The sequence below is a fragment of the Mesoplodon mirus genome, assembly GCF_964341445.2.
Source record: "Mesoplodon mirus genome assembly, chromosome: 4".
Classification (NCBI taxonomy): domain Eukaryota; kingdom Metazoa; phylum Chordata; class Mammalia; order Artiodactyla; family Ziphiidae; genus Mesoplodon; species Mesoplodon mirus.
In genome coordinates, this window is record NC_138979.1 from 102,097,687 (window position 1) to 102,124,365 (window position 26,679).

A 26,679-nucleotide genomic window follows, 5' to 3' on the forward strand; every position below is an offset into this window, starting at 1 on the left:
ATGCATTAGTCTTGAGTATATTGTTTTCCATCTCCATATTCCTATCTCCTACCATTGTGTGTGTTTTGTGTGGCTCTTGTGCTCCTGACATCTGCTTTACGTCACTACTAACCTAGGGTCTGGGCCCAGAAAACAGGAGTCCAGATTGGTTTGGGATACAAGAAAGAACAAAAGGAGTAGGAGGTGGTAGGTAAAGGAAAAAGAATTGTGCCTTGAGGGTTTCCATGTGGTTTCCATGTAGCCCCAGCCTACTTATGGCACTGCAGTCTCCAGGAAGGGGAAGTGAAGAGTTGAGGTGTCTACTGGAGATTCTGGGGGAGCTTAGGAATAAATAATATTTCAAGAATACTGAAGAACAGGGTCTGCCCACACTAAGGTGGGAGAGTTTAGAGATCTGCGTAAACCCAAAACTGAAGGGCTGTGGTCTCTTTGTAGGGTATGGCAGAGGAACCCAGGACTTACTCCTTGCTTTAGCCTTTATATCCTTAGTTTCTCTCTGCATTGTATCTTGTCTTCAAGGTAAATCCAGTTTTGTTAGATACGATTTTCTTCTGTTCAAGAGCTAAGCCTCTGAGGGAGGTAAAATTAGCCTGGCTTTCCTGGCTGAAAAAACTCTAGGTGCTGATCACCTGCTCCTTAGACAGTGGCAGCTGCTAGATTTTAGCCCAGTCAGGCCATACATCTCCACTAGGCACTGGTGAAATCTCCCTATGTTGACTAGCTTATACTTGCTCAGTTTATACCCCTACCCCCCACCCGCACTCTTGTTTGTGCCTGTGACAGGAGCTTCCCATTCAGAGTGGCGTGACTGTGCCTGCACTGTTAGCTTCAAGCTCTTCTGGCCTTCGTGCCACAGTCATCTCCAGAGTAGACCCTCAGGCACCAACCCCAACACTACAGCCTGGGATTTGGACTTAGGAGACTTGTTACTTAGGGAACAGAAGATGGTACTAGGAACTTGGGCCCCTGACATGAGAGCTAAATCACAACTCTCCTAACTCTTAGGCTCTGTGAGAAAAGATCCAAATTCCTAAAACAGATCCTCAAACCTATATATCTCTAGTTCCCTGAAGGCTTGGTTAGCAGCCTCACCAGTAAAGAAGAATTAATTCTACCAAAAGGGGGAGAGGGAGAAAGACCTGGACAATTATAGTGCAAGAGAGTAAATTCAAGATCTCCTCCAGCACCCTGCACACAACCTCAGGGCTCTGCTGGCCTTTGTTCTTCTTGTACTTGAGCCTGGAGGCTAAAGTGCCTGAGAAGCCGGAATCTGGGATCTAGGAGAAAAAGATTTGGAGCTATTATGTCTCTTGCTGAAGATTATCTAGATTTAATTTGGCCCTCAGGACAATATGAGGGCTCTACCCCATGGCCACATGTTACTGGACTGACCCAGCAATTACAGAGTGGATGCTCTGTCTGCAATTGCTTGCAACAGATTAGTCACAACAATGTGCCAGCCTGCTGTCCATCACCACCATCTCTTTGCCATGATGTGTGGCTTTGAAATAGCAGCTGGAAGAACTGGACCTGGCTTTGGAAAGGAGGCAAGGCAGTGCTACTTCCTTGCTTTGATGGGAGAACACCCCTCAGCCCATCCCTCCCTCTATTCCTGATAAGCTTCTGTCACATCCTGTGACTACAACAAGTATATAAGTATGGCCCATTAGTAAACTGCATGCTGAACTTACCAAGGTGAACTAATATAGTGGGAAAGAGACTGTGTCTCTCCCTCATCCAGAATGTCAGAGTGTACCCACCAGATTTGCCAAGCTCATTCTCTTCTAGGGACCCATACAACTGTGTGACCATTGGTACAGAAATCTCTCTTGACATCCAGACTAAGGTCTCTGGAAACCATAGTCTCATGGGATCACCCTGTGGAGCCCATTCTGGTCTGGGAGTTCTGAGCAGTCATCCTCAGCTACCTTGATCCTACTTTCTCTGTACCATATTCCTGTTATCAGTTAAGACCCCGTACCTTTTCCCCAAGATCTTTTTCCTACTGTTCCTCTTAAACCCCCTTCCACTGCCTTCAACCATTTGCAGCCGAATCGCATATATCCACAAAGTTTGCCAACCAGCTAAGATAGTAATTAGTTTCGTATTAAAGCTTTTCCACTCATCTAGCTGAACAAAGTGCAGTTAAACTCACCAGCAGTGGGAAGAAAATATAAAATTATCTCTTTTGGCTTCTATAATTGGTACAATGTCCCCCAAGACTTGTGCAAACGTTTTTTAAAAAGTCTATGTATTTGAACAAGAATGAAGGATGATTAATCAATATTGGCATTTTCACATATTGATTCCGTTTTTTACATGCTGTTTTAAAGGACACCTGGTTTCCCGCTAATCTACGTCAGTTACCTAACACAAGCCTTGTCTGTGGCTATCTTAGAGTCTGGTCCAGGGAGCCCAGCCTGAGTCCTTAGGAGCTTTTTTAGCTTCAAACTTTATCTTGATAACCTATACCACTCTTGACCCTCTTTTCTGAGTGACTTCAAATCTTTTCATCTCTATCCCAACCTCATAAATACATTCGTTTGAGAAACAAGCCCTAACTAGGGTTTGCCCAAGAATGATTGGGGACACTGGAGTTCCTAGCTACAGAACTGCCAGCTCACCCCATCCAGAACGATGTGACTGCTGTCTGCAAGCACTGACTGAATTGTGCACAACGAGAAAGGAGAGGGCCTGCCGTATGATGAGGTCTCACATGCCCCTTCTTCTAGACTCACTTCTTTTAGACTTCTTTTAGCATGATGCCAATACTCTTCTCCCCTGCAAGAGATGTCCTGTGGCTCTGACCATCTCTGCTTCTCTCTTAGCTCACCTTGGAGCTGAGTGGCCCCACCTCCCAGGAATGCTTATGTCATCCAGTACCCTCCTCATTGTCTCTCCCTCTTCTCTTTCTTTATCTTTGTGCTTCCTGCCGTGGTTCCCCCACTCCCTCCAAGAGCTGCTGGATGACCAGCACCCTGTGGTCCGGTTGCTGCGCAGTTTTTCCTCTGACTGCACAGGGGGCTGGCCAGTCTCCTTGGATGCCACGCTGGCGCATCACCTGCACCAGTGCTCCTACCACCTGCGCCTCTTCCGGAACTGGCTGCACTCAGGCCAGGATGATCCTGAGTGCCTCTACGGTACCCCCTGCCACTAAGCTGGCTGCTGCCACTACCCTGGCTGGGACTGACTGCTTTGCTTCTTGCACTTTTGGCAGGAGAGCCCACCTATTCCTTTCTCCTATTTACTCTAAGGTTATGTGACTTGCATTTAGTTGCTTGGATGGGATTGGGGCCAGACTGCCTGGTAGCTGTAGCGCTGGCTGCTCCTCCCCTTCCTGTTCTCCTTCCTCACTGCCTCCTAATATTACCTATTCCCAGTGCTATTCGATACAGGAGTAGTCTCTTGCCCTGGAATCTATTCTTATCTCTATGACCCTCTACTACCACCATCTTCAAATCCAAATGTTTTTCTAACTGTTCTGAGAAGCTGGGGACTGTACCTCTCCTGCCCTCCTGCCACTAGAGTACAGGGGGAAATTGAGGCACAGAGGTCTCAACTGAATCCTTGAAGAAAACAAGGGCCGAAGGTTAGAAGATGGGTCAGGTATAATCCTTTTGAGTTATATAGGTTTTAATCATTGTCAGAGAGGAGGCTGTGTCTTGAATAGATATTGCTGTCCTGCCGACCTTTAATCCATTTAAGGAGATATAAAGGAAGCATAGGAAATATTGGGGACTAAAAAAGTGGTTGAGATGTATGCTTCTTGATCCTCTAATGGGGGCATATTTTTTTTCATCAACAGGCCCTGGGATTAGAGTTACACATTTAGGTTTACCCTTCACCCTACAATGTAGATCTACATTGGAATTGTTGGGTTCAGAGCAGAGAATCGGTATTTATTCTTTTTTCTAGGGGGTTTGCCTCATTTTCCTGAAGGAATAGAGAAATACTAGCAAGTCTGGGGTCTTCAGTGAGAGCAGAGGAAAGAAGCTTTGAAGTGATGAAAATAACCAAGAAAGAACTTCCATCCCCCAACCTGTTCATACATGCGGTTTTCCTGAGCTGAGCTTCATGTGTATTGCATGCCCTCCTGCTTCCGATATTCTAGCCTTTCTACCCATATCCTAAATCTGCATGAACCCCCTCCTCGGATCCCAAGCCCTCCTCCTTAATCTGGTTCTCTTGTACATGATCCCTGAAATCTGCTGTTTTTTCCCGGCTCCATGACCTCCCTACCTCTCATTTAGACCTACAATTTCACCCCTTACCTCTGGACCTTTGTTTTATTTCTCCCAGAAAGTACAAGAGGAGTGTAGGTGCTTACCCTATTGGGATTCTGTTGATTTTTCCATGGAATATTGCAGACTTTCCATAGGTAGGATAAGAGGTGATCTGATTCACCCAGAGGCCTTAGCAGGAAGACTTTTTAGAAAATCTGGAGGTGACAAAAATAGACTCCTGTAGGGGCTCTAAAGAGTTCCCTCTCCTGAGAATCTTGGATACCCCACACTCCAAAAGCCACAGACACTCCTGATGGTTCTCAGGGACCCTCCATGCTTCCTTGGCCAGCTGGGGTATATCCAGCAGGAATAACATTGACTTTGCCCATCTCTTTTCTAACAGGATTTGAAGGGTGCTCCATGGTGCCTACCATTTACCCCCTGGAAACACTACATAATGCCCTTTCCCTGCGTCAAGTGAGTGAATTCTTGAGTAGAGTCTGCCAGCGCCACACTGATGCCCAAGCACAGGCATCTGCAGGTATGGAGAATACTCTTATCTTGTACCACTATCTCTGCCCGCACTCCCATGCTTCCTAGAACATGAGTAATAAATTAAAAAGATAGGCACTCTGAAAAAGTAGACTTGAAAAGATGTTTAACTGCATAGGTTAACTCAAAAGCATAGAACTATCACTCCTTCCAAAGTTAACTTATAAATTTAATGTGATCTCAATAAAAATAGTACTGTTTTTCTAAAGTCAGACAAATTGATTTTGAAGTTGTCATTAAAAAAAAAACAAAAAACAAGCAAGAATAGCCAAGGAAATCTTGAAAAGAAGAGCAATGAAGTCATGCTGGCCCTACCAGATTTTAAAACATTTTATAAAACTTCTATAATAAAAACAGTGTAGTATTGGTACATGAATAAACAGAGACCAAGCAAACAAAGTAGAAAATCCAGAAATAGTTGAAGTTAGCATTTCAAAATACTAGGGGAAAGACAGCCTTTAAGAAATGGAGTTGGAACGTTAGTAGAAGGAAAGAAATCATAAAGATCAGAGCAGAAATAAATGAAACAGAAACAAAGAAAACAATAGCAAAGATCAATAAAACTAAAAGCTGGTTCTTTGAGAAGATAAACAAAACTGATAAACCTTTAGCCAGACTCATCAAGAAAAAGAGGGAGAGGACTCAAATCAATAAAATTAGAAATGAAAAAGGAGAAGTTACAACAGAAACCGCAGAAATACAAAGCATCCTAAGAGCCTACTATAGCAACTCTACGCCAATAAAATGGACAACCTGGAAGAAATGGACAAATTCTTAGGAAGGTATAACCTTCCAAGACTGAACCAGGAAGAAATAGAAAATATAAACAGACCAATCACAACTAATGAAATTGAAACTGTGATTAAAAATCTTCCAACAAACAAAAGTCCAGGACCAGATGGCTTCACAGGTGAATTCTATCAAACATTTAGAGAAGAGCTAACACCCATCCTTCTCAAACTCTTCCAAAAAAACTTCGGAGGAAGTAACACTCCCAAACTCATTCTATGAGGCCACTATCACCCTGATACCAAAACCAGACAAAGATACTACACAAAAAGAAAATTACAGACCAATATCACTGATGAATATAAATGCAAAAATCCTCAACAAAATACTAGCAAACAGAATCCAACAACACATTAAAAGGATCATACACCATGATCAAGTGGGATTTATCCCAGAGGTGCAAGGATTCTTCAATATATGCAAATCAATCAATGTGTTACTGCATATCAACAAGTGGAAGAAGAAAAACCATATGATCAACTCAAAAAAAAAAATGGAGTTCGGGGACTTGCCTGGTGGCACAGTGGTTAAGAATCCACCTGCCAATGCAGGGGACACAGATTCGATCCCTGGTCCGGGAAGATCCCACATGCCACGGAGCAACTAAGCCCGTGCACCACAACTACTGAGCCTGTGCTCTACAGCCCGTGTGCCACAACTACTGAAGCCCACACGCTTAGAGCCCGTGCTCCACAATAAGAGAAGCCACCGCGATGAGAAGCCTGCACACCACAACGAAGAGTAGCCCCTGCTCACTGCAACTAGAGAAAGCCTGGGCACAGCAAGGAAGACCCAATGTAGCCAAAAATAAATAAATAAATTTATTTATATATATATATATATATATATATATATATATATATATATATATATATATATATGTATTTAAAGGAACCAAACAGAAGTTCTGGGGCTGAAAAGCATAATAACAGAAATGAAAAATTTACTGGAGGATTTCTTAGAAGGTTTGAGCAGGCAGAATTAAAAATCAGCAAACTTAAAGATAGGTCAAGGCCATCAGTCATGGTCTGGCGCCGGTGCGCTGCACGTGTTCCGCCCCTCGCTGCCACTCGTTGCTTGCTGGCCAGCGGCCTAGCTTGGCCCTCAGCTCAGTAGTGGCGTTGGAAGGTGGCCCGGGCCCTCGCAGGCCCATGGCGGCGGCCGTGGTGCTGCTGGGTGCGGGCGGGCCTCCGGGGGGCAGCAGGTCCCCACCGGGCGGCTGGGCAGTGGCGCGCCTCGAGGGCCGTGAGTTCAAGTACCTGATGAAGAAGCGCTCAGTGACCATCGGGCGAAACTTGTTGCAGGGCTCGGTGGACGTGAGCATGGGCCACTCGAGCTTCATCTCACAGTGCCACCGCGAGATCTTAATGCCCCCGGCCGGCGGTGGCAGCGGCCATCCTGGGGCGGCCCTGGAGCCGTCAGCACAGCCCGGGCCCAACGCGGATGACGACTTCTACCTGCGCTGCCTCGGCAAGAATGGCGTGTGCATGGACGGTGTGTTCCAAAGGCACGGGGCGCCATGCTGCACCTGCCGCGCATGTGCACATTCAGGTTCCCAAGCACAAACATCAAGATCACTCACGTTCACTGCCCTGTCCAGCAAGAAGAGGGAGAAACAGGAAGTGCCCGAATCCCTGGTGAAGCTCGTGCAGGCTCACATCTCCCCACTGACCATCAACATTCCAGACACCATGGCCAACCTCATCAGCCCCCTCCCCTCCCCCACAGGAACCATCAGTGCTGCGAACTCCTGTCCATCCAGCCCCCTGGGGAGCAGGGTTTTCAGGGTACAAAATGGGCCGTGTGGTACCATCTGACCTCAATTTAATGGCCGACAACTCACAGCCAGAAAATAAGAAGGAAGCTTCAGGTGGAGACAGCCCAAAGGATGATTCAAAGCCACCTTTTCCTATGCACAATTAATCTTACAAGCAATTACGATGGCTCCTGATAAACAACTCACCCTAAATGGAATTTATTCGTATATCACGAAAAACTATCCCTACTACAGGACTGCAGACAGGGGCTGGCAGCTATACGTAGGCTGACATACGTATCTTTTTGAAGTTTGCACAGTGATGGTTTTCAAACTGTTTTCCTGAGGAACCCTTTCTTCAAAAGATACCTCCTCCAGTTGGCCAGTATACAAAACAGATGAACACAGTGCTGCCCTGTTTCAATGGTCCACCTGTACTTCCAGCCTATTCCTAGGCTGTCTGTGAATCCAGGCCTCCTCAGAGGACACTTTGAAATTGGTGCATAGTATTTCCATTGTTTAGCTTTTTAATTTGTTTAACTTTTAAACCTCTACATTGTGTATGTTTTTCCTCTACATGTCTGTGTTATGTGTGGCCATTTACTAGGTGTTTAGCAGGATCTCACTAATTAAGACAGTATGGGAAAGGGTAAATTTGAAGTATGGAATAGTAAAAGCATAACAAAAGAGAGAAGAAATATACATTTACAAATTTTGAATTTATTAAGTAACCAGGAATGGCTACAGAATTCCTTTGAGGCTTAATGAGTAAATGATCCTTTGAAAAATGCATCTGTTGAACCATAACCATAATCAAGTGATGTGGGTGGGGTGGGGGTGGGGGTAAGCCATTCTGTTTAACGGAGGGTAAAAACTTTTTTCTTCTACCTGCAGATGTATAAACATGTTATAATAAAAATAGTGTTCCAGCCAAAAAAAAAAAAAGGTAGGTCTGTTGAAGTTATCCAGTTTGAGGAGAAGAAATAAAAAAGAATGAAGAAAAGTGAACAGAGCCAAAGATACCGTGGGACACCATAAAACATACCACTGTATGTATAATGGAAATCCCAGAAGGAGAAGAGAGAGAGAAAGAGGCAGAAAAAAATTTTGAAGAAAAAATAGCTGAAAACTTCTCAAATTTGATAAAGACACAAATCTATGTCTCCAAATAGTTCAAACTTCAAGAAGGATAAATGCAAAGAGATCTACATTGAGACACATTGTAATCAAATTGTCAAAAGACAAAGAGAAAATGTTGAAAGTAGCAAGAGAAAAGCAGCTTGTCACATACCAGGAATATTTAATAGATTAACAAGTCACTCATCAGAAACCATAGAGGCCAGAAAGTAGTGGGGTGACATATTTAAAGTGCTAAAAGAAAAAAACGTCAACCAAGAATTCTATATCTGTTGAAATGGTTCAAAAATGAAGGAAAATTAAGACATTCCCAAATAAACAAAAGCTGAGGGATTTTTTTAAAACATCTTTATTGGAGTATTATTGCTTTACAATGGTGTGTTAGTTTCTGCTTTATAACAAAGTGAATCAGTTATACATATACATATATTCCCATATCTCTCCCCTCTTGTGTCTCCCTCCCTCCCACCCTCCCTATCCCACCCCTCTAGGTGGTCATAAAGCACCAAGCTGATCTCCCTGTGCTATGCGGCTGCTTCCCACTAGCTATCTGTTTTACATTTAGTAGTGTATATATGTCCATGCCACTCTTGCACTTTGTCCCAGCTTACCCTTCCCCCTCCCCGTGTCCTCAAGTCCATTCTCTAGTAGGTCTGCGTCTTTATTCCCATCTTGCCCCTAGGTTCTTCATGACCACTTTTTTTTTTATTTAGATTCCATATATATGTGTTAGCATACGGTATTTTTTTCTCTTTCTGACTTACTTCACTCTGTATGACAGTCTCTAGGTCCATCCACCTCACTACAAATAACTCAATTTTGTTTCTTTTTATGGCTGAGTAATATTCCATTGTATATATGTGCCACATCTTCTTTATCCATTCATCTGTCGACGGACACTTAGGTTGCTTCCATGTCCTGGCTATTGTACATAGAGCTGCAGTGAACATTGTGGTACATGACTCTTTTTGAATTATGGTTTTCTCAGGGTAGGGTATATGCCCAGTAGTGGGATTGCTGGGTTGTATGGTAGTTCTATTTTTAGTTTTTTAAGGAACCTCCATACTGTTCTCCATAGTGGCTGTATCAGTTTACATTCCCACCAACAGTGCAAGAGGGTTCCCTTTTCTCCACACCCTCTCCAGCATTTATTGTTTGTAGATTTTTTGATGATAGCCATTCTGACCGTTGTGAGATGATATCTCATTGTAGATTTGATTTGCATTTCTCTAAGGATTACTGATGTTGAGCATTCTTTCATGTGTTTGTTGGCAATTTGTATATCTTCTTTGGAGAAATGTCTGTTTAGGTCTTCTGCCCATTTTTGGATTGGGTTGTTAGTTTTTTTGATATTGAGCTACATGAGCTGCTTGTAAATTTTGGAGATTAATCCTTTGTCAGTTGCTTCATTTGCAAATATTTTCTCCCATTCTGAGGGTTCTCTTTTGGTGTTGTTTATGGTTTCCTTTGCTGTGCAAAAGCTTTTAAGTTTCATTAGGTCCCATTTGTTTATTTTTGTTTTTATTTCCATTTCTCTAGGAGGTGGGTCAAAGAAGGATCTTGCTGTGATTTGTGTCATAGAGTGTTCTGCCTGTGTTTTCCTCCAAGAGTTTGATAGTGTCTGGCCTTACATTTAGGTCTTTAATCCATTTTGAGTTTATTTTTGTGCATGGTGTTAGGGAGTGTTCTAATTTCATTCTTTTACATGTAGCTGTCCAGTTTTCCCAGCACCACTTATTGAAGAGGCTGTCTTTTCTCCATTGAATATTCTTGCCTCCTTTGTCAAAGATAAGGTGACCATATGTGCATGGGTTTATCTCTGGGATTTCTATCCTGGTCCATTGATCTATATTTCTGTTTTTGTGCCAGTACCACACTGTCTTGATTACTGTAGCTTTGTAGTATAGCCCGAAGTCAGGGAGCCTGCTTCTTCCAGCTCTGTTATTCTTTCTCAAGATTGCTTTGGCTATTCGGGGTCTTTTGTGTTTCCATACAAATTGTGAAATTTTTTGTTCTAGTTCTGTGAAAAATGCCAGCGGTAGTTTGATAGCAATTGCATTGAATCTGTAGATTGCTTTGGGTATTATAGTCATTTTCACAATGTTGATTCTTCCAATCCAAGAACATGATATATCTCTCCATCTATTTTTATCATCTTTAATTTCTTCCATCATCGTCTTACAGTTTTCTGCATACAGATCTTTTGTCTCCTTAGGTAGGTTTATTCCTAGGTATTTTATTCTTTTTGTTGCAATGGTAAATGGGAGTGTTTTCTTAATTTCACTTTCAGATTTTTCATCATTAGTGTATAGGAATTCAAGAGATTTCTGTGCATTAATTTTGTATCCTGCTACTTTACCAAATTCATTGTTTAGCTCTAGTAGTTTTCCAGTAACATCTTTAAGCAGAGGGATTTTGTCAGTAGTAGATCTGCCCTACAAGAAATGCTAAAAGGAGGGTTTTCAGCTAAAATGACACTGAACAGAAAATTGAAGCCATATCAAAAAATAAAGAACTCAAAAAAAAAGAAAGAAAGAAGAAAAAAAATAAAGAACTCTGGTAAAAGTAACTACACTGGTAAATATAAGAGCCAGCATTATTGTATTTTGGGTTTGTAGCTCCCCTTTTTGTCTTTTTGTTTCATATGTGACAACATGCAAATGAATAAACCAATCATTATGTCTGTTTTAATGGGCACACAATGTACAAAGATATATTATAATTGTGACAATAACAAAGTGGGGACTGAGCTTTATAGGAACAGAGTTCTTGTATGTTATTGAAGCTAATTGCCATCAATTCAAACATTGCTACTGACCTTACAGAAATAGAAAAGGATTGTAAGAGAGTACCATGAACAATTGTATGCCAACAAATTAGATAATATAGATGAAAAGGACAATCCCTAGAAACAAACTCTAAAAACCAACTCAAGAAGAAATAGAAAATCTGAACATACCTATAACAAGGAAAAAGACTGAATCAGTAGCAAAAACTTCTCAACAAAGAAAAGTCCAAGACCAGATGGTTTCACTGGTGAATTCTACCAAACATTTAAGAATAATTAGCCCCAGTCCTACTCACACTCTTCCAAAAAATATAAGAGGAGGAAACACTTTCTATGAAGTCAGCATTACCCTGATACCAAAGCCAGACAAAGACACCCTAAGAAAGGAAAACTACAGGGCTTCCCTGGTGGTGCAGTGGTTAAGAATCTGCCTGCCAATGCAGGGGACATAGGTTCGAGCCCTGGTCTGGGAAGATTCCCACGTGCAACTAAGTTGTGGAGCAGCTAAGCCCGTGAGCCACAACTACTGAAGCCCATGAACCACAACTACTGAAGCCTGCATGCCTGGAGCCCATGCTCCACAGCAAGAGAAGCCACTGTAATGAGAAGCCCGTGCACCACAGTGAAGAGTAGCCCCTGCTTGCCACAGCTAGAGAAAGCCCACGCAGCAACGAAGACACAACACAGCCATAAATAAATAAATAAATTTATTTATTTATTTATTTATTTATTTAAAAAGAAAACGACAGACTAATTTCCCCTATGAGTAGAGAGGCAAAAATTCTCAACAATCCCCCCCCGCCAAAAATTCTCAACAAAATATTAGCAAACCAAATCCAACAGTACACATTAAAAGGATTATAATACACCATGATCAAGTGAGATTTATCTCAGGAATGCAAGGGTGATTCAACGTAAGAAAATATGTCAATGTAATACACTACACTAATAGAACAAAGAGAGAAACAAACCAGTCATGTCACTTGATGTGGAAAAGCATTTGGCAAAACCCAACACTCACCGAGCTAGGAACAGAAAGGAACTTCCTCAACACTATAAAGGACATTTATGAACAACCCCTAGGGACTTCCTTGGTGGTCCAGTGGTTAAGACTCTGTGCTCACAATGCAAGGGGCCAGGGTTCGATCCCTGGTCAGGGATCCCACATACCGCAACTAGAGGAGCCTGCATGCCACAACTAAAGGAGCCCAAATGCTGCAACCAAAGATCCCACATGCCACATCAAAGATCCCACGTGACTTTGTTATAAAGCAGAAACTAACACACCATTGTAAAGCAATTATACTTCAATAAAGATGCAAAAAAAACAAAAAAACAAAAAAGATCCCACATGAGGCAGCGAAGATCCTGTGTGCTGCAACTAAGACCTGGTGTAGCCAAATAAATAAATACATATTAAAAAACAAAAACAAAAACACAACACAAATCATACTCAATGGTGAAAAACTGAAAGATTTCCCCGTAAGATCAGGAGCAAGACAAGGATGCCCACTTTCACCACTGCTATCCAGTATTGTACTGGAAGTTTTAGGGAGAGCAGTTAGGCAAAAAAAAAAAAGGACCTAAATCGGAAAGGAAGAAGTAAAACTGTCGCTATTCACAGAGGACATAATCCTATATAGAGAAAATGGAAAAGAAACCTCAAAAGAACTACCAGAACTAATAAACAAATTCAGCAGTGTTTCAGGGTACAAGATCAACTCACAAAAATCAGTTGTGTTTCTATACACCAGCAATGAACAATCCAAAGAGGAAATTAAGAAAACAATACCATTTATAATAGCATCCAAAAGAATAAAATACCTGGGAGCAAAATTTAACCAAGAAGTTTAAAGACTTGTACACTGAAAACTGTAAAACATTGCTGAAATAAATTAAAGAAGACCTAAATAAATGGTAAGACATTCCATGTTCATGTAGAATACATAACATTTTTAGGATGACAGTACTCCCCAAAGAGATCTCTGGATTAATGCAATCCCTATTGGAATTCCAATGCACTGTTTTGTAGAAAAGGAAAAGCTGGCCCTCAAGTTTATATGGGATTGCAAAAGGACCTGAATAGTCAAAATAATCTTGAAAAAGAAAAAGTTGGAGGACTCACATCTTCTGATTTTAAAACTTACTACAAAACTACAGTAATCCAAACAGTGTGGGATTGCCATAGGATAAAGATATAGACCAATGGAATAGAATCAATAGTCCAAAAATAAACCCATACTTCCATGGCCAGTTGATTTTCAACAATGTTGCTAAGACCATTTAATGGGGAAAGAATTGTCTCTTCAGTAAATGGTGCTAGAACAACTGGATACCCACATGCAAAAGAATGAAGATGGACCCCCCCACACACCTCATACCACGTACAAAAGTTAACTCAAAATGGATCAATGGCCTAAATATAAGAGCTAAAACTGTACAACTCTTACAAGACATAAGATAAATCTTCATGACCTAAGGAGTTGGCTGATGAATTCTTAGACCAAAAGCACAAGCAACAAAAGGAAAAAAAATAGATAAATTGGACTTCACCAAAATTTAAACTTTTTGTGCATCAAAGAACATTAAAGAAAGTGAAAAGACAGCCTATAGAAAGGGAGAAAATATTTGCAAATCATATATCTGATAAAGGTCCATAATATAACAATTCAACAACAAAAAGACAAACAACCCAACTTAAAAGTGAGCAAAGGACTTAAATAGACACTTCTTCAAAGAAGATATACAGATAGGCAAGAAGCACATGAAATAATGCTCACCCTCAGTAACCATCAGGGATATGCAAATCAAAGCCACAATGAGGTACCACTTCACACCCACTAGGATGGCTATAATTTAAAAAGAGAGAGAAAGAGCGAGCAGAAAAGTGTTAGTAATGGCATGAACAAATTAGAATTTTTGTACATTGCTGGGGGAAATGTAAAATGGTGCAGCCCCGGTGGAAAACAGTTTGACAATTCCTCAAAAAGTTAAATATAGAGTTACTATCTGACCCAGCAATTCCACTCCCAGGTATATATTCAAAAGAAATGAAAACAGGTACTCTAACAAATATTTACACACAGAAGTTTATGGTGACACTATTCACAATAGTCAAAAGGTGGAAACAACTGAAATGTACGTGAATAGGTAAACAGAATGTGGTATATACATACAATAGAATGTTACTGAACTATAAAAAGGAATGAAGTACTGATATATGTTAATATATGGATGAACCTCAAAAACATGGCAAGTGAAAGAAACCAGACAGAAAAAGTCACATATTGTATGATTCCATTTATATGAAAGAACTAGAATAGAGACAGAAAGCAAATTGGTGGTTTCCAGGGGTTGAAGGTAGGGTAGAATGAGGAGTGACTTCTTAATGGATATGGGGTTTTCTTCTGGGGTGATGAAAATGTTTTGGAACTAGATAAGGTGGCAGTTGCACAACATTGTTGGTGTGCTAAATGCCACAGTATTATACACTTTAAGATGGTTAGCTTTATGTTATATGGCTTTCCCTTCAATAATAATAATAATTTAAAAAATAAACAATGCAACTACTAAAAGTAAGCAGGGGTGATGGTGATAAATTCCTTTATCACCTGAAAGTAAGGAGAACCTAATTCTGACTCAAACTCAAATTTGGGAAACAATAGGAAAAGATTGATAAACTAAGCCATATAAACATTTTTTATATGTTGCAAAACCAATAGCAACATCATAAGCAAAGAAAAATTTTTTCTGCAATTTATATCACATATAGGCTTAATCATCCTAAAATACAGAGACCTTTTACATATCAGAAAGGAAAAGACCAAAAGTGTGATTTTTGAAAAAGGATAGTTTACAAAGAAAGAAATACAGGTGGCTGTTACACATGTGAAATGATGCTCAACCTCGATCATAAGAAATATGCAAATTAAAACTACACTGAGGGACTTCCCTGGTGATGCAGTGGTTAAGAATCCACCTGCCAATGCAGGGGACATGGGTTCAATCCCTGGTCTGGGAAGATCCCACATGCCACAGAGCAACTAAGCCCGTGCGCCACCACTGAGCCTGTGCTCTAGACCCCATGAGCCACAACTACTGAGGCCGCGTGCCACAACTACTGAAGCCCATGCGAACCTAGAGCCCATGCTCCACAACTAGAGAAGCCACCACAGTGAGAAGCCCGCACACCACCACGAAGAGTAGCCCCCACTTGCCGCAACTGGAGAAAGCCCGCATGCAGCAATGAAGACCCAACACAGCCAAAAATAAATAAATAAATAAATTATAACAAAAAATTAAAAATAAATAAATAAAACTACACTGAGATATCGTATCTCACCTATTAGATTGTAAAAAATCCAAAAGTTTGATAACACATTCTCTTGACAAGTCTAAAACGAGAGAGGCAGTTCCATACACTGTTGGTGGGAGTGCAAAATGGTACAACCCCTATGAAGGTAGTAAACTTTGTAATATCTCAGAGAATTACAGATACAGTTACTCTCTTATCTAATAATACAATTTTAGGAATCTATTCTGAAGCTACTGTACACAAAGTTGAAATAACATTTGTATACAGTTATTGTGACATAATTTATGTTGTTTATTTATTATTTTTGGAAACAACACAAAAGTTCTTCAGAACAAGAGTGGTTGAATAAACAGTGGTATGTCCACTCAAATGAGTACTATGCATCTGTTAAAACTAATGAGGAAGGTCTGTGTTTTGATATGAAGTTATCTCCAGGATATATTGTTAAGTGGAAAAAAAAAAGGTGCAGAATAGTGTTGATAGTATGTTACCTATTCTATAAGGAGGGGAAATAAGGGGAACATATACATATTTGCAAAAAGAAATGATAAAAGTAAACACCAGAAACTAATAAAAATGTTTACCACCGGAGAGCAATAGGAACGGGGCTGAAGGGCACGAAGAAAAAGCAACTCCCTCTGAATATGCCTTTTTATAAACCTTTGACTTGTGAACCTATAAATGTTTTTCAAAATATAAGACTAAATCAAAAGAAGCAAATCCTAAAATTGGAAAAAAAAAAAGGAAAGAAATTACCCTAGCTTTATATCAAAATAGTAACAGAATCACACAGGGAAAATAATTTTTCAAATAACTTTGGAATACTGTACTTTGACTGTAAATTATTTAGTGGAACAAAAAGAAATATAAAATAATTTTAATCCTCATTCAGTGGTTTAATTGTTAGTAGTGATATTGATACTATTATGAAACGTATGTGTCATATGCACACACACATATAATAGAGTAATGCAAATAAGTAATTATGTTTCTGTTATTAGGAATAATAATTCTCAAAGTAAGATAAATTAGATACAAATATAAATTCAGAAGATTTTTAAAGTGCTGTAATGTTAAATTTGAATTGAAAATATCAATATGATTTCCATTTTTTAACGCTTTTTCTAATATCATGCATTAGGAAGAGTATCAGTGAGCTCCCTTGGCACCTAGATTTTGGTCTCTACATATCATTCCCCACTAAAAGCAACCAGGATTCCATGGTTGGATTCCTGGTCTAGGCCCATGTTTTTTAACCTTCTTCTTCTTTTTTTTTTTTTTTTACTAAAATCACACCCCCTGCTACAGAGCCTTTTTAGACTTTTTTCCTCCAATATGACTGTTTATGTATTGTAGCCATTTGATGGACCACAAACCAGTGGAATATCTAAGTTTTTTCACTTTCACCAAGAACCAATTTTATTGAGGATGCATAATCTAGGGCAAGGAAAGCACAAGGTGATCCTGAGGCATGTTGTAACAGAAGCAAGGAAGCAATCAAGCCTGAAGAGGCTCCCACTGACCAGAATTGGAATATTTTAGCATTAAAAAGAGTAATTTATTGTAATTGATTAAAGTGCACTGAACATGTAAACATCTACAAGCTCATAATCTTACAAAAAAAGGAACAAAAATAAAATAAAATAATAATCATCTGTCACTATTGATGAATACTTTTCACCAACTCTTTCTTCTGAAAACTAATTAAAGGGAAATAAACACGTATCCCTCCTTTTCAGTAAGAACTGCAGTTTAATGTAATCAAATGGCCCCAGTTGAAGAGAGAAAGCTCTGCTTTACAGAAAATATGCCAACTAATAAATACAGAATTAATAGAATTAGAAAATCACCACTTGACACTCCTAATAAAGTAATTAAGGATCATCAATGGATACTAACACAATTAGGTGAAATGTTGATCAGGTTCCACAGTGCCAAAGGATTACCTCTAATCAGAAGGGGAAAACTTTACAATGGTGAGATCTCATGGGCCCCACTTTAACTTTGTTAGTAAATTTAGCCTTAGTGGGATAATGAGACATTATGTTCCTCCAATATGATGCAATATAAAGTACACAGGATCACCTCTTGAAGTATTCTTGCCAAAGTTATTTATTTATTTATTTATTTATTATTATTATTTTTGGCTGTGTTGGGTTTTCATTGCTGCGCACGGGCTTTCTCTAGTTGCCACAAGTGGGGGCTACTCCGCTGTGGTGCTCAGGCTTCTCATTGCGGTGTCTTCTGTTGTGGAGTACGGGCTGTAGGTGCGTGGGCTTCAGTAGTTGCAGCACGTGGCTCAGTAGTTGTGGCTTGCGGGCTCTAGAGCATGCAGGCTTCAGTAGTTCTGGCACACAGGCTTAGTTGCTCCGCGACGTGAGATCTTCCCAGACCAGGTATCGAACCTGTGTCCCCTGCATTGGATTCTTAACTACTGCACCACCAGGGAAGTCCCAAAGTTATTTAAACTGAATCATTGAACCAGTCAGAATGGCCATCATCAAAAACTCTACAAACGATAAATGCTAGAGAGGGTGTGGAGTAAAGGGAGCCCTACACTGTTGGTGGGAATGCAAACTGGTGCAGCCACTATGGAGAACAGTATGGAGGCTCCTTAAAAAACTAAAATTAGAGCTACCACATGATCTAGCAATCCCACTCCTGGTCATATATCCAGAGAAAACTGTAATTTGAAAAGACACATGCACCCCAATGTTCATAGCAGCACTATTTACAGTAGCCAAGACATGGAAGCAACCTAAATGTTGATTGACAGATAAATGGATAAAGAAGATGTGGTACCTATATACAATGGAATACTACTCAGCCATAAAAAAGAATAAATAATGCCATTTGCAGCAACATGGATGGACCTAGAGATTATCATACTAAGTGAAGTAAGTCAGACAAAGATAAATATCATATGATATCACTTATATTTTGAATCTAAAATATGATACAAATGAACTTATTTATAAAACAGAAATAGACTCATAGCCATGGAAAACAAATTTATGGTTACCAAAGGGGAAAGGGGGGAGAGGGATAAATTAGGAATTTGGGATTAACATATACACACTACTACATATAAAATAGATAGCCAACAAGGACCTACTGTATAGCACAGGTAACTATATTCAATATCTTGTAATAACATATAGTGGAGACAAATCTGAAAAAGAATATATATACACATAACTGAATCACTTTGCCATACACCTGAAACTAACATTATAAATCAACTATACTTCAATTTTTAAAAAATTATCAAAACCTAAAAAAAAAAATGTAAGCATTTGTTTTTACACTAAAAAAAAGAAAAAGAAAAAGAAAAACACCTCAATTGGACTTCCCTGGTGGTGCAGTGGTTAAGAGTCTGCCTGCCAATGCAGGAGACACGGGTTCAATTCCTGGTCCGGGAAGTTCCCCCATGCCGTGGAGCAACTAAGCCCGTGCACCACAACTACTGAGCCTGAGCTCTAGAGCCCGTGAGTCACAACTACAGAGCCCGCATGCCACAACTACTGAAGCCCACGCTCCTAGAGCCCGTGCTCCACAACAAGAGAAGCCACTGCAATGAGAAGCACATGCACTGCAACGAAGACTAGCCCCCACTCGCCACAACTAGAGAAAGCATTTGTGCAGCAACAAAGACCCAACGCAGCCAAAAATAAAAAATTAAAAACAAACAAGAGGGCTTCCGTGGTGGCGCAGTGGTTGAGAGTCCGCCTGCGGATGCAAGGGACACAGGTTCATGCCCCGGTCCGGGAGGATCCCACATGCCACGGAGCAGCTGGGCCCGTGAGCCATGGCCGCTGAGCCTGTGCGTCCGGAGCCTGTGCTCCACAACGGGAGAGGCCACAACAGTGAGAGGCCTGTGTACCACAAAAAAACAAACCAAAAAAAGCGAAAACACCTGAATCATTGAATCAAGCCTTTTGTATCTGTCAGTTTATAGGAAGTACAAGGGATAGTGAAACAAGTTAAATGTTTCTGTGAGGAAGCAATCAGACAAATCCAGAGTGTGGAATGTGACATTCTGTGAGACAGCTGGCTTGTTCTTTTCAAAAAGTCACTATGAGGGACTTCCCTGGTGGCACAGTGGTTAAGAATCCGCCTGCCAATGTAGGGGACACAAGTTCGATCCCTAGTCCAGGAAGATCCACACACCATGGAGCAACTAAGCCCACGCGCCACAACTTCTGAGCCTGTGCTCTAGAGCCCGCAAGCCACAACTACTGAGCCCATGTGCCACAACTACTGAAGCCTGCACACCTAGAGCCCATGCTCCACAACAGGAGAAGCCACCACAATGAGAAGCCCACGCACCGCAACGAAGAGTAGCCCCTGTTCACCGCAACTAGAGAAAGCCCGCAAGCAGCAATGAAGACCCAACGCAGCCAAAAATAAATAAATAAAATACAAATAAATAAATTTATTTTTTTAAAAAAGTCAGTATAAAAAAAATAGGGGGGAGCTCGATTCTAGGTAACACATTATTGACTGGGGGATTTTTGCAGAAACTATCACCTGTGGCCATAATACATCTCCAGTCAAAAATGTGTTAAAAGAGACTTTGGAGACATAATAAAATGGAATGCATAGTTCATGTTTGGATCTTACTATAAAAGACATTTTGGGAATAATTGGGGGAAATTTGAATGTGGATTGGGTGCTAAGATGATATTAGGGTATTTTAAAATTTTGTTAAGTTTATTAATGGTGTATGGCTATGTAGGAAAATTCCTTATATTTTAGAAATGAATACTGAAGTATTTAGAGGTGAAATGTCTCATACTGTTCGTCATTTATTTTAAAGAACTTCAGCATGAAGAAATAGATGAAACAAATACGGCAAAATGTTAACATATGTTAAATATAGGAGATGAATATACAGGTATTGATTGTACTAGTCTTTCAACTACTTTATTTTTTTTAATATATTTATTTATCTTTGGCTGCGTTGGGTCTTCGTTGCTGGGCGCGGGCTTTTTCTAGTTGCTGCGAGCGGGCGTTACTCTTCCTTGCAGTGCACGGGCTCCTCATTGCAGTGGCTTGCTTGTTGTGGAGCACGGGCTCTAGGAGCATGGGCCTCAGTAGTTGTGCCATTTGGGCTCAGTAGTTGTGGCTCGCGGGCTCTAGAGCGCAGGTTCAGTAGTTGTGGCGCACAGGCTTAGTTGCTCCGCGGCATGTGGGATCTTCCCGGACCAGGGATGAACCCGTGTCCCCTGCATTGGCGGGTGGATTCTTTCTTTTTCTTTGGCCACGCAGCACGTGGGATCTTAGTTCCCTGACTAGAGTTTGAACTCGCACCCCCTGCATTGGACGCACGGCATCTTTTTTTTTTTTTTTTTTTGCGGTATGCGGGCCTCTCACTGTTGTGGCCTCTCTTGTTGCGGAGCACAGGCTCCGGACGCGCAGGCTCAGCGGCCATGGCTCATAGGCCCAGCCGCTCCACGGCATGTGGGATCTTCCCAGACCAGGGCACGAACCCGTGTCCCCTGCATTGGCAAGCAGACTCTCAACCACTGCGCCACCAGGGAAGCCCACGCACGGCATCTTAACCACTGGACCACCAGGGAAGTCCCAGCAGGCGGATTCTTAACCACGGCGCCACCAGGGAAGTCCCTCAACTACTTTTTAAAAAATATGTTTGACAATATTCATAATATAAAGTTTAAAATATTAAAAATGGTTTGTATGAAGGGTCCCTAGGAAATGCCACTTCTCAGCCTGAGGAAGTGTAAGTTGGTTTTCACTTATATTGAGAACCTGTGGTTCTTGAATTCTTCCTCATAGCCTTTTTTTTTCTTCCCTCTCTCTCCCTCATATGTCCAGCCCTCTTTGACTCTATGCACAGCAACCAGACCTCTGATAGCCCGTTTTCTCCACCTCGCACTCTTCATTCACCTACACTGCAACTCCGGCAGCGCTCTGAAAAGCCCCCTTGGTGTAAGTAATTGTTTTGGAACTGCCTAGAGAAGGCCAAGAGGGAATGGAGGGATTGGTGAATAAGAGACTCGTCGCAGGAGGGAAACAAAGATGAGGGTTGAAGGACCAGGAGTAACCAGGCAGGGAAGCAGTTGCACTTGCTGTTTCCAAGGTGAAGGGCGGATCTGTTTATTCTCTCTCATCCGTCGCCTCTGTCCTCCCTGTCCCCTCTATCTCCTTGGAGGGGCTCCTAAATGACAGTGGCTCAGAGGGTCCTTTAGGGAAGAAAAGATGAAGGCTGCATTCTCCTCAAGTCTGCATTTGGTCTCTACAGCTTTCTCAGTAAAAATGACTTGGGAGGAAACCTGGATATATAGAAAACCTGGGAAAAAGAAACTAGAATCTGCTACTACTTTCTACCTGTCCCTTCTTTCAAGTTGTCTGTTCTCATTTGTTAGTTCAAGTTCAGGTGCTGCTTTTCCCCATCTCTTCTTTATAATCTCTAGCCTATAACTATTTATCCTTGGTAACAGTGTGAACAGTGGAGCCACAAGGAGTTCTTAGGGTAATTGTAGAGGGGGAGAGATACCAGTGGTGACCAGACAGGGGATAAGGCCCAGAGACACTGGCAATGGAAGGATCCTTTCCTTATTCGTCCTACCTCCAGGGACTATCTAAAATCAAACATTATTTTAATTGGATAGAACTGAAGCACAGATTCATATTTTTAGCATTGGGGCAAACAGTTGTAGAATTTTGCCCTTCTTCTAGCACCCTCTATGCAGAAGAAACTTTCCTTCCTGACACCAAGAATTCTTCCCCTGAATTTCAGATTATCCTATACTCACCTTGCCATTGGTCCTTTTACCTCTGTCCAATAGTGTTTATAGGTTCTGTGCCCTAGAAATCTTATCTTTCTTCAACTTCTGTTTCTGTCTGAACTCTTTGATTTGTCTGAATCAAACTACTAGCTGAATATTAAGGCTACTTCTATCCTTGGGTGAACTCAGCTTACACATTTTTTCTTCTTTTTTAAATCTCAGTATCAGATGTATAGCCTCACTGATAAACATTTTCTTTAGAGTCTGTCTGTCTGCCCTAAATAGGCCTTGTTGGCCCCAAACCACATTCCTCTTTTTTTTTTTTCTGCCTTGAAGCATACCTCATATGATCCTTTACTGCAGCGGTCCCCAACCTTTTTGGTATCAGGGACTGGTTTCGTGGAAGACAGTTTTTCCACGGACCAGTGGGGAGCGGCATGGTTCAGGCGGTAATGCGAGTGATAGGGAGCGATGGCAAGCGGCTGGCAGATGAAGCTTCGCTCGCTAGCCCACCGCTCACCTCCTGCTGTGCGGCCTGGTTCCTAACAGGCCTCGGACAGGGGGCTGAGGACCCCTGCTTTACAGAAAAGAGATAGCTGGCATTCCTTAAACTCAATGACTGTTGGAGCCTTTGCAGACTCAGGTTTACCAACTTCCCTGGTTCTCGTTGATGACAAGCTATTCAGGTGTCCCCGATTTCCAAAATCTATCATTATTGACATCAGAGTGCTTTAAAGCTACAGTACCATCAATTAGTATGATATTTACAAAGGGAAAAGTAGATTAGTCCCCTACTAGAAATTAATGTAGAGGTAGAAGTTGGGGTAGGAGTTGTCCCACAGTGAAACTGAAGACTCTAAGGCCTTCATTTACTACTGTCAAGATCTAGGAAATTAGTTTTTATATTTTATATGTATATAATATCCATAAGCCTGTAACACACACTGTATGTCCCAAGACTTAGAGGGTCTTAACCCTGGATCTGTAGATGGATTTCAGGGTAAAGTCTATGAACCCCAGGAATTATATGTAAAGGTGAGGGGGAATATCCATATGTACATTTTCCTGGGAAGATAGTCCATGACTTTCACTAGAATTTCAAAGGGGGTCAGTGACCTCCAGAAAGGTTAATTAAGAACTGCTGCCATTAAAAAAAAATAAAAGAATTGCTGCCATTTAGAGATTTCATGGCAGTCTTCCATCTTTGAGTAAATCACTTTCCTTCCTATTATTCTGATTCACAAAGTTTTTCTACATTTTCCTGCTTATTTGTCTCTTGGGCAGTAAATAAAGGTTACCTCTGCCCCAGAAATGTGCTTTAAAGAAGTAATTCTTAACAAAAGATATACATCAGATTTAACTGGGAGTGTTTCAACATCCCACACCTTTACCCTAAATCTAGAATTAGAATCTCTGGAAATGGAATCTGGAAATATCTATTTTTTAAAAATTTTGGTATGTAACCCTAATTGTGAACCACTGGTATGAAGTGTTCATATGCCTCCAAAGTAAGAATGAGGGGCCATGGGAATTTGGAGTTGGAATGGGGGTACATTTATGAAAGAACTGGATGAAGTGGGCCTCAGCACTCTCTCCTGAAGTCTTAGATGTCCCTTAGTGCCACTCCTGTAGTACACCTTAAGCCAGAGCAACAGTTCCTGGGCTAGGCTAACTTAGGAGTCTCTGCAAAACTTAAGAAGAATTCAGACCCTCTTTCCCAAAGACATGAGTAATATAGGCCGTCTGTTCTGGCATTTGAACTACATACATAGAGCCTACTCTTCCACCTTGTCTGACTTGGTCTCCTGACTTTGCTTTGCAGACAGCAGTGGCCCTTCCAGCACTGTGTCCAGTGCTGGTCCTTCCTCCCCTACTGCAGTGGATGGTAACTGCCATTTTGGCTTCAGTGATCACCCCTCCCTAAATTCACATGTGACTGAAGAACATCAAGGCCTTGGGCTGCTCCAGGAGACCATTGGGAATGGAGCACAAGAGCTCCCCATAGAAGGGGAGCAAGAGCCTTTTGAACGAAACCAGTCCCCACAGGAACCACCTGTGGAAACCAGCCAGCCATGCCAGAAGGTTGCTGAGGAGGTCAGCCAGCTATGCCACAACATCCCTGAAGAGGTCAGCCAGCCATGCCAGGAAGTCCCTGACATCAGCCAGCCATGCAAGGAGAACCGTGATGATGTTAACCAGACATGCCAGGAGGTCCCTCAGATCAGCCGACCATGCCAGAATGCCAGCCAACTGTACCAGAAAGTCTCTGAGGAAGCTTGCGAGCTTTGCCAGGAGAACTCTGAGGAGGTCAACCATCCACGCCAGGGGGTCCCTGTGGAGGTTGGCAGGCAGGTCCCTGGGTTCCCTGTAGGGGTTGGTGGCCTGGCCCAGGAAATCCTCGTGGAAGTCGGCAAACCAGCCCAAGGGATCCCTGAGGAGCTCAGCCAGCCATGCCAGGAATTCTCTGGGGACATTGGCAGGCTGGCCCAAGAGGCTTCTGCAATCATTTTGTTGTCTCAGGACATCCCAGAGGTTGATAAACCATCCCAAGAGTTCCCTGGGGAGGGTGATATGCATGTCCAGGAGGTCCCAGAGGAGGGGAATCAGCAGCAGTCCTATGTGGTCCCTGAGTTGATTGACCAGCTGTCTGGAGAGGATGTTCCTCAAGTCCAGTATCCATCTAGCAATGCAAACCTTCAGAGCCAGTCTCTAGCCCGTGACCAGAACTCACCCCTTCCGCCAGCAACATGTGATTAATCATTTTCTCATTAGTGGTGTCACACTATACCAGACATTTGAGCTAGCACATTTTTCTATTGGCTAACTCACCCGCCAGCGTTAAGGCCTTGGATCTCACCAGAGGTGTCTGAGGAAGCAGTCCTCTTGGCATGAAGCATACCTGTGCCAGAGCTGGGCTTGGGGAGGAGCCAACTTCATGTTAAACCAGCTGTTGACTTCTCACCCAGCCATTAGACTTGAATACAATTTCCTTCAAGAGGTAAATGGGTCTATCATTACCTAACTTTCTCTGATCATCCCAGGAAATCCCAGATTGGTAAAGGAACTGCCACTTAACTGCTGAAGACAACACCTGGGGGTAGCAAGTGCAAAAGGGGACTCCAAGGTCTCTACTTTTCTGGAAAATATTCACAACTTTTCAAGGTACCCTTAGACCATATGCGCATTCAGGGGACTCTTGTCTTTGTTAGTATCCTCAGGTGGGCCCAGGATGGCTGTCTGAAATGTCTGGGAAAAAAGAGTTCCTTTCCCAAACAAATATCCATCATGGCCACAAATTTTTAGATTGGGCTTATGGATGTTTCCATATCCCCAGGTGCCCTCTCTGCCCTAGTCCTGTTCCTCTGGGCAATCGCTCTAGGGAAAAACAGGTATTAGATTGCTGTGAAAATTTCAGAGTAACTACTTAAAATGCTATGGGGGTTCTTGGCCAATCTGTAAAGCTGGGCCTCCTTTTGTTGTGGGACTACATGGCTTAGGAGATACTGTAGTAGAGAAAAATCAGGTTCTATTTTAAGCAATCAGCAGAGATCAGTATTGTACAGACATGAGCAAAGATTATATATATATTTCTGTAGTCGAGCCAGGGACAGACTGGCCAAAGACCAAATACTCCAGGGTCCCCATAGGATTTGTCCTCATATCATTGTGTCTTTAAGGCCAGGTGTGATTATGAAGCTTTTCCCAAAGATATGGGGATGGGGATGGGGATGAGTAGGAGGGGTAATGTGGTCATTGGAGTTGGGGGCCGGAACATTATGAGTGCTCAATAAATATAATGAGAATAGTCAACCATAATAATGGTGGTGATGATGTCCTTGTGAATTCAAGAATGAATGACTGGGGACTTCCCTGGCGGCACAGTGGTTAAGACTCTGTGCTCTCAATGCAGGGGGCTGGGGTTAAATCCCTGGTCAAGGAACTAGATCCCACATGCATGCTGCAACTAAGAGTTCGCATGCCACAACTAAGGAGGCTGCTGGCCGCAGCTAAGGGGCACCCGTGACACAACTAAGGAGCCTGCGAGCCACAACTAAGACCTGGCACAACCAAATAAATAATTTAAAAAAAAAAAGAATGAATGACTGTGACTGAATTAATCTGAACCAGTCAAAAGCCATTATAGTTGAGCAGGAATGGACCTTAAAAATATGGAGATTAAACATCCCAGGAGGTCCCTATGGCAATCAGCCTACAATCCCAAAATTTCTTAAATAAGTAGTGTTACCGGGAAGAGAGGTTCTATCTCTGTGAAGCACCAAAGGGTACAGTGCCTTCTCACCAGATCGTTGAAATCACCCTCTTAATTTTTAACTCTGATGCTTGGGAGTGAGTGTCAGGAGTTGATA

The 26,679-nt window shown here is 41.8% G+C and overlaps 1 protein-coding gene across 13 annotated transcripts in view; it reads left to right on the forward strand.

Annotated features, from left to right (window-relative positions):
• Positions 1–26,413, forward strand: part of PPIP5K1 (diphosphoinositol pentakisphosphate kinase 1) — a 49,842-nt gene extending 23,429 nt beyond the window's left edge. For all 13 annotated transcript variants that reach the window (XM_082619858.1, XM_082619852.1, XM_082619860.1 and 10 more), the window contains 3 exons: positions 4,627–4,764; positions 21,399–21,512; positions 24,135–26,413. In XM_082619858.1, coding sequence (XP_082475984.1) covers positions 4,627–4,764; positions 21,399–21,512; positions 24,135–25,069 — 1,187 coding nt within the window. In that variant the 3' untranslated portion in view covers positions 25,070–26,413. The remainder of the gene's footprint in view (positions 1–4,626; positions 4,765–21,398; positions 21,513–24,134) is intronic.
• The last annotated feature ends 266 nt before the right edge of the window (positions 26,414–26,679 follow it).